Genomic DNA, 8,316 nt, shown 5'->3' with positions numbered 1-8,316 from the left:
ACTATGCACACACAAGTATGCATAAGACCTATTTTCTTAAGGAATATTCTGATAATTTAAAGGTACTTTTACAGATGTAGTCAGAGGAGTGCTTTGCACAAGTTGTATATTATTTATTATATATTGAAATATTTGTGTAAATAAAAATTTACCCTACGATTAAAGAGTGCAGGTGTAGAGGCTACAAGCAAGGAAATGGCACAGACCTATTATTAGTCTTAGGAAAACTAACTTTTAAAGTGTAAGATGGTATTTTTCTTGTGCTTATTTGGAGGCATGAGATGAAGAATTTCTGCCAGGTGTGACCAGCTTAAACAGTGAGCTGTCAGAAGAGAAGTGTGATGCCACCAAAGGGATCATAACTTGTTATTCTTACTACCTACAAAATAAAGTTTCTTTAATACATAAAAAAACCGAACCAAACAACAAACCAAACTTGGTTAAAGTGTCAAATGGAAGCACCCATATTTCTTCTTATGTTGAAACCTTCTGTACAAGCTGGATTGTGAAAAAGCCCACAACCTAATGGCAATCTGCATGAAGATCAGTTGTAGGTACATTGCATATAGTTTAGTTGTAGACAGCAATTCTTACTCTCAAGAGTAACAAAGTAAGAGGCACCAAATATCTTACAAAAAGAGGCACAGCAAATGGAATACTTGGGCTAGAAGTAAGCTTCACACAGTAAATGTTAGTCACCTGAATATGAAGCTTCAGATGATTAATTGAAACCATCTCCTAATGTTCAAGAGAAGCTGAAAAAAAAAGTCTGGATCACTCTTGATACATTTGCAGATAAGCTTTATCTCAGTAAGAAAGAAACATGCTCAAACTGGGAAGGTCAATGAAATCCTATGCCCTAGTTGTTACAAGAAGCAGAAATTGTACTGTCCACACCTGAAATATAAATGTGTTTAGAAACACAGCTAGCAAGGCAAAACTGGGAAGATGTTTCTACACAGAGTTCACACAAAATGTTCCTGAAAACTCTGGGAAAGCAATTTGATTGACACTTAAAAGCTCTGAGAAAACTCATGTGAATGAAAGACTGGGAAAAGAGAAAGTCCAAAGCTATGTTTTGTATTTTGTCTTTAAAAGTGCTCTCAATATGATTGAATTTTGAGACGAACACATTTGTGCAGGCAACAAGCCCTCTGGGAGTTGATTTTCTTTTTAAATTAACGTGGCCTGGAATGGAGCCTGAATCAAAATGCATAAACTGTAGTTCTGCCCCAGGTTTGACTTTGGGTCTATCGCTTTCCCATTTCACTGTCACTGTGTGTGCCTGATAGTTCTCACATCTCCTGCACAGTCTGCCTTACTGAGATGCTTTCTAACCAACTGCCTGTGTTATCCTCCCAGCACAAGGTTATGGGACACTTTGGCAATCCTGGGATGCACTGCCACACAGAGCCTTCACAACACATCAAAGGTGCTGGAAACAGTCACTTCCCAAGGGGTGCTGATTGCTGGAAGAAAGGCACAGCTGGAAGGGACCCAAGCTGATTTTTCTCTTCTGTTGAACTTGAGAAGCAGTTTTGTGTGAGCTTGTGTCTATATGTTATTGCACTCATAGTCTGTGTTAACACATTATTAACATTAAGATCTGCAATATTTTCTTCCTTTTAGACTCAGGGAAATGGACAAGTTGAGGAAGTCTGTTCATAAAATCAGGACATTTGCTCATGAAAAGAGGTACTTCTGTTATTAAGATTACATTCACTTCTTTTTGAAATCTAACAAAGCTGTATTTATTTTTTTTTTGTGAACACCTGTTTTCTTAAAAATTTATTTCTTAGCTCTGACTTCACCATCTCAGATGAGACAGGAACCGTTCAATGCAAAACATTTAACGTATGTGGATTGCTGTGATCTTCGCAATCTCAAACTACAACTGAAACAAACCTCTACCACCCTGCCCCAAAATTCTCCACAGGTGTGACTGGGACAGAGGGGAAAGTAACAAATGTTAATAATTCAGTTCTACTAGTGGATAGTTCATATTCATATTCTGCTGTGTTTTGGTACAAGATGGATAATAAATGGGGACAGTGCTATTCAGTTACTGGAGAATTTTTTACCCATTGCACTCTAGGAAATTTCCACAGAGGTAGACAAACAGATATTCCTGATTTAAATGTCATCAGAAAATATACATTTTTAATGGTGTACCTACCTATTTCTTCATAGAACATTTTTGATGTGAAGAGATAATATTAGGTAGCTCAATGGTCCATCCATAATTGTATGATTTTGACAGCCCTATTAAAAACTGTGAATAGCTGTTTTTCTGAATCACAAAAAAGAGTAAAATTATTAAGTATGCCTAACCTGTACAATAAAGTCACCTCAAAAAAAAAAAAAAGAAAAAATTAGTACTTTCTAGGCATGTTTATATAGGAGAGGCAGACAGATACAAACCATGTGGCTGTGTGGGCTCAGAACTATGAGTGTTGCTAATATAAAACCCCCCAAATCAGTTGGCTCACAGCTGGTCCCAACTGGGCTGTCATACTGCCAGATCACTTCTGTGTTGCATTTAAACTGCTAGATGAAGCCAGCCTGGCCAACAGCACTGCAGCAGCAGTTTCACAAGGAGATCAGCTATTACATTCCCAGTGCAGCATCTCAGGAACAGCAACAGTCATTACAGCATATTGCAGAGCCTGCGTTCAGGAGTTCCTGACACCTTATTTGTGTAAACTTCATTCTCCTCCTCTCCCTGCACTGAAAAAATGCAAAGTTACCTCTGAATTATTTGATACATCTATTTTCTAAAATGTTTGATTGCATTTGTGGAGATTATTCCAGAAACTTGACAGCACCCATTATTATTTTGCTATTATGTATTCAATGATGGGATGCTCTGTGATATTTGCTTGAAAATCAGAGTGAGCAATAGCATAAGCAAATGCTTTCCGGGAGAAAGACATCAGATTCTGACTTAAACAGGCTCTGAGCACACCTGGAGCCAAATCCATGTTACTAGATAGTCCTACAAAACCTCTCCACATGTTGGTCCCTCAGCTCTTCGCTGGAGATGGTAAGCCATGACCTTTGTAAAGAGCATTAGACTCCATGGATAAACAGCACATGGTCTTAGATTTGTGCTTATTTGAGCTAGGCTGTGCTGTTGTGTTGAATATCTGAGTTATGTGGTCTAAAATATGCAGGTACAGGGAATGCTAACAGAGTGGGGGGAGGACAGTCGCAGGGAGAGAATCAAATACTCCTTCCTAAAACAGTTTGGGAATTTAGATTATATGTTTAAAATAGTTTGCAGTGGTTTGATATGCACATAGCTCCTCCTGAGAGCTCTAACACTTCAGCATAACCGCTGTGGCGATGCTGCACGGCACAGGGACCATGGCTCATGGGGACAGAGGGAGGAACATGTTAACATGTGGACCAGTGGCTGGGGTTCCCACTTGACAGGGGAGACATTGGGGTTCCCAATAACCTTGGGTGTAAACAACAAAACCTTTGTGCCCTGCTACACAGGAGAGGACTCAACTCTGCACAGCAGAAAGCAAAATAAGAAAATGTACTACCTGATGGAAGTCAACCAACTCTACTGCAAGGCAGGAGATGATGATGGGAACACAGTCCCACTGAGAAAGGAACTGCAATTGTGACTTTTCTCCTTTTTGAGCACTCTAGCCTTTACTCTATGGCACAAAAGCAGGGCACCCTGACCTCTTAAAACAGAGACGATCCCTACCCAATCCACTCTGAGAAGAGCACATACTGTTACCATTGGGGAAGCTTCTAGGCTGTTGGGTGCCTGGCAAGTGGAGATACTTCCTCCAGCCCTGACAAAGCCTCACAACCCTGCAGATAATCAGGGCAAACCTATTCTGAGATTTCAGCTTCTCTCCAGGCAGGTTTCTGGTTTGCACCTTGTCAGGTTTATAGAGTTAATAAGGTCCTAATATGGAGGAAGGCCACAGGTGTTCAGATTATCTCTGTTCTTTCTAGACTACTGTATTTGGCAGGTGACAGTTGACACTCACTGAGAGCCCTTATACACATAGATTAAATGCATATGGGGGAGATTGTAAAGGGATGTAATGAACTCTCCTTTGGCCTGAGAGGTTGGAGCTGTAATTAATACCAATTTGCACATCTGTTCTGGATTTGGCACTGAAACAGCCAACAGGACTCCTTGTGGTTTAAGACAGTATCCTACCTAGATGCCTCATATAAAGGCATCTGGGAAGAAAGGTGGTCTGGGTTTTCAGGGACCGTTTGCCATAACACAATAGCAAGACTTGAATGTCAATGGGAATGAGGCAGTGCATTTGCTGTGGGAAGCATCAGCTCATCTTGCATGCTGAGTGGTGCATGGGTACACCCAGTCCTGCCCCAAAAGCTGCAACTCTGCATGCCAAGAGCCAGCCTAGTTAGCCCACATGGCCCCAAAACAGACCTCATTAGCAAAGCCTTGGTTGAACAGCTGACCCTTCTACAGCAATGACTACCAGAAGGAAACGTGCATTCCTCCAAGTGGAGGGAATGCTCCATTTTCTAGCAAAAAAAACCAAAACAAAAAAAGAAAGACTGAACTGGCAAAACACCCTCTAATCTGAAAAGGCTCAGGGTTTAGTTGTTATGCATAGGAATACACAGAAACTCAAATGCTTCTGAAAAGGAAGTACTCACAGCTCAGTCTGTAACATGACTTCTCTGGTACCAAAATGCTCTAATGTGCATTATTTTACTTTTGTCACATTGCCACCACAGTATAACACAGACACTACCTTAGGTGGGTACAGGCTGTCCATTTGAAGCATGGGAGGAAAAGAAGAAATCAGTGCATGCTCCCATAGTTTGAGCAGTATGTGAGATACCCTATGCAGCTGTCATTAAAAAGTCATTAATGCAGGTACTGGGTGAGTGTCATTCCCTATCCTCCATTTATCAGTTTAGATGATATTTTCCTATGACTGCTTTGATAAAATAGGTTACAGTTTTCAAGCAGAAATAGCTTGTGTTTATGATTTATGCCAGGGTGTGTCTGCAGCCTGGCATGCAGGCTCTGGGGTCTACCTGTGTGGTGGCCTCTCACCCAGCCTGCCTTTACAGTCAGCCAGAGGCTACAATGTGTTTGAAAATCCCAGTAAAAGGCCAAAACTCCATTTGTTGCTGTGTTTTCAGCACTGAACACTGTTTTTTAATCCATCCAGTCTATTCCAAGCTGTAACTTCTATTACTTTAGCTGCTTAACCAGACCCTTGTGAAGAGGAAGGAGATGCTTCTTGGTTTGCTGGAGGGGGCAAGGACATGGACACAACACGGGCAGCTCTGGAGGAGGACAGTCAGCTGAGTCAACAGGTATCAGCAGCACCTTCCACACGTGAGTTTTTACAGAGAGCTGAAATTGCTGGCAGGGAGCAATTCCCCACACTGTAGTCATTAGAGCAGGTGCTTTCTCCCTCCTTTCCTACAGCTGCACCAGCTGTCACTTGTCTCCAGAGTCAAAATATTTCCATGCCTATCAACAGCTAGTAATTGATGTGAAATCAGTGAATCTCCTTGCAAAGTTCATGCTATATACGCCAGAGCCAGGCATCCGGCAGAGGAGTGCAAGTCTAATGAGGAGCTCTAAGCTAACACAATCAAGTTTCCTCTAGCAATGGATGAGCATGCATGACTATCCATAGTTTCCTAATTATTGTAATTTACTCAATCTCTCCTATTAACAAGCATTTCTCTGCCTGGGGACTTTCTAATCATGAAATTAATTGTCACTTTTACCATTATAAAATACCGCTCCCATGACATTGTTCAGATTTGCAGCCCTAACTGTGAAAAGAAGAAAGGAGATAGAGAAAGGTGTTAAAAATATTTTGCTTCTTACTTCTGTTTTTTTTTTTCAAGAGCATTTTAAGAGTCTAACATGGAGAGGAAAAAACCCAAAAAACATTTTCATTCTTGAAATCCTGGATAGGAAAGTACTGTCTTAACAATTAAAAATATATCAGCAGCATGTTAAAAGAGACCCTCATTAATTGAGAGCAGAACTACAGATTATCTTCTTTAAGAGGGGTTGAAACCTGCTGCAATCCCACTGATTCCACTAATATTGTGCCAGACCACTACCAGCCTCACAGATATAAAAATTGCTTCTGAACATATCCCCTTTCACCTCACATGTTGTCAAATGATGTAAGTGCCTGTATCTTTCCAGCTGAAATTGATCCTTTTGGTCCTGAGCTCCAGAAGGAATGGCAGGGTACTCCATGTCAGACTTTTTTATAACTTGAACCTAACTTGTACAATGTGTCACAAGAGTAAAGGGACACATGGCATACAGCATGAAATTAAGCAATGCAACAGGCATAGAAATCCGATGGAAAGATGAATTTCAGTACCACTTTAAACTTTTTCCTACATTCACATATTGCAAGGGTGATGTTTGGTTTTGGAGATGAATGAATACACTTCCCATGCCACTCAACAGCATTCACTACTGAATGACTCATCTGGTGCGTTCTTAACAGCAGCCTTCAAGAGACACTGCGTCCCCTGCTCAAGTATAAAACAAACAAACAAACCAACTAATTATAACCCGTCCCTCATGATTAAAATAAAAACCAAAAAAAACCCCTCTTGCTTGTTTACAATGTTTGCTACAGCTGGAAAATTCAAAAGAAATCCCATACATCAAGATGATGCCTGTAAGAAATTACATGAAAGAAGTGTTAAAATAATACAAGCTTCTGATTAAAGATGCATGTATAATTACAATACCTCCATAGAAAAACAGTACTGTTCTCACTTGGAAGGGAATAGAGTTGCTTAAGACATGTAAGTCTGAACTCCAATTCCTACAACTACTTTCCTTTTCAGTAAATGCCTCACACATGCTGTCAGCTGTCTTTGCAGGGGAAAAACCCACCAATATCTGGGAAAAAAATGTTCAATAATCCTAGCTGCCTCCCCACACATGTGCTGAAAAATGTACCAAAGCTACAAGCATGTGAGAAAAGTAATGCACGCCTTAAAAGAATACCTTAAAGGAATAGTAAAAGGATCCCCACTCCTCTTCTGCCACCACTTCAGTGAAAGTCACTGTTTCAGTGCAGGTGGCAAGGGTAAGATCCAGCCAGCTGGTGCCTCCCTGGGAGCTGCTGCTGGCTTCTGTGGAGCTGACCTCCATCACTGGATTTTGTTCGAGCTGTCTAGGTGCTTGTTTTAGTAAGAGTTAATGCAGCCAGGCTTCTTCCGTAAAAGCACAGCACAAAACCAGCTTCTCACTGCTCCACCACTGGCTACCAGAGGTGTCGGGCTTCAGTGCAGCTGAGTGATAGAAAAAAACCAACAAAGCCAAGCTGGCATCATCCCTTTGAGCTTTCTTTTGGTACAACTCTGACGACAGCCATCCACATGCTTTTTCCAGCAGCAGCAGCCAGTAAGGAAGTCAGCACACATGGACCCAACCGTGCGTTTTGTCAGTTCTGGGTTGCTTTGCACCCAAAGTTCTCAGCTCTGGAGTCAGGCAAAGTACCTGTAAAAGCATGGACCTCCTCCCTGCATTAAGCCCAGGGGCCTGGGTATTCCACTCAGCAGCTTTGCTTACTAACCCTAGGTCAGCTCACTATGATTTGGATTTCCTGCAGTATTACAGTATATCCATGCACAAGCACCATCACACTCTCCTGTATTAACAAAACCCTATTAAGTTTGAAGGCTTAAGGCATCACAATTTCCCTGTCAATATCTATCTGACTTCATAAATAGGTCTCTCACTTCTCTTTGCAAAGAGCTTGATTGTGCTGCACACCCAGGACAGGCAGTGTTTTCTTCACTGTACAGAGTGCCTGCCTTGAAATGCACAGCTCCTAGAGACCACTAGTGTCACTTAGAGGTTCAAGGACTCTTCAGAACAAGATAATCAATTATCTTTCTACTCACAGATTTTCTGGGCACCAATCTCATCTACCCTCTGTTTGTTCGGAGGTTTTTACCCATCTCTAGTGACATTACCTGAGGTTTACACCGAGATGACAGATGATAGTGTGAGCACCTTTCTCACACGCCTTCCCAGAGCACAAAGTTGCTTCTAAATCCGGAACTTGTTCAGCTTAATGAAGATGCTCTGCCTCAATGACTATGGAAACCTAAGCAGAACGGTGCATTTCACAGCCATGCCCCATCAAATCAATTTTCCCTTACCTGCGTGTGGCAAAACCCAGTCCTGTGCTTAAGCATCTGTAAGCACAGAGGGCCACAGAGGAGCTCAGGAGTCTTTAACTCCTCTCTCTTGTCAGTATAGCATACCCTGTCCACAACTGCTGGAACAAGGGTCTCCAC

The 8,316-nt window shown here is 41.6% G+C and overlaps 1 protein-coding gene across 1 annotated transcript in view; it reads right to left on the bottom strand.

Moving 5' to 3' along the window:
- The window catches only part of NPSR1 (neuropeptide S receptor 1), a 57,444-nt gene extending 50,282 nt beyond the window's left edge, over positions 1 to 7,162 (bottom strand). The window contains exon 1 of the mRNA XM_009081409.1: positions 7,016 to 7,162. Coding sequence (XP_009079657.1) covers positions 7,016 to 7,162 — 147 coding nt within the window. The remainder of the gene's footprint in view (positions 1 to 7,015) is intronic.
- Positions 7,163 to 8,316: the final 1,154 nt, after the last annotated feature.

This window comes from Acanthisitta chloris, unplaced genomic scaffold, assembly GCF_000695815.1.
Source record: "Acanthisitta chloris isolate BGI_N310 unplaced genomic scaffold, ASM69581v1 scaffold15450, whole genome shotgun sequence".
Lineage (NCBI taxonomy): Eukaryota > Metazoa > Chordata > Aves > Passeriformes > Acanthisittidae > Acanthisitta > Acanthisitta chloris.
The sequence above is the reverse complement of the archived record's forward strand: the minus strand, read 5'-3'. Positions and strand labels throughout refer to the sequence as shown.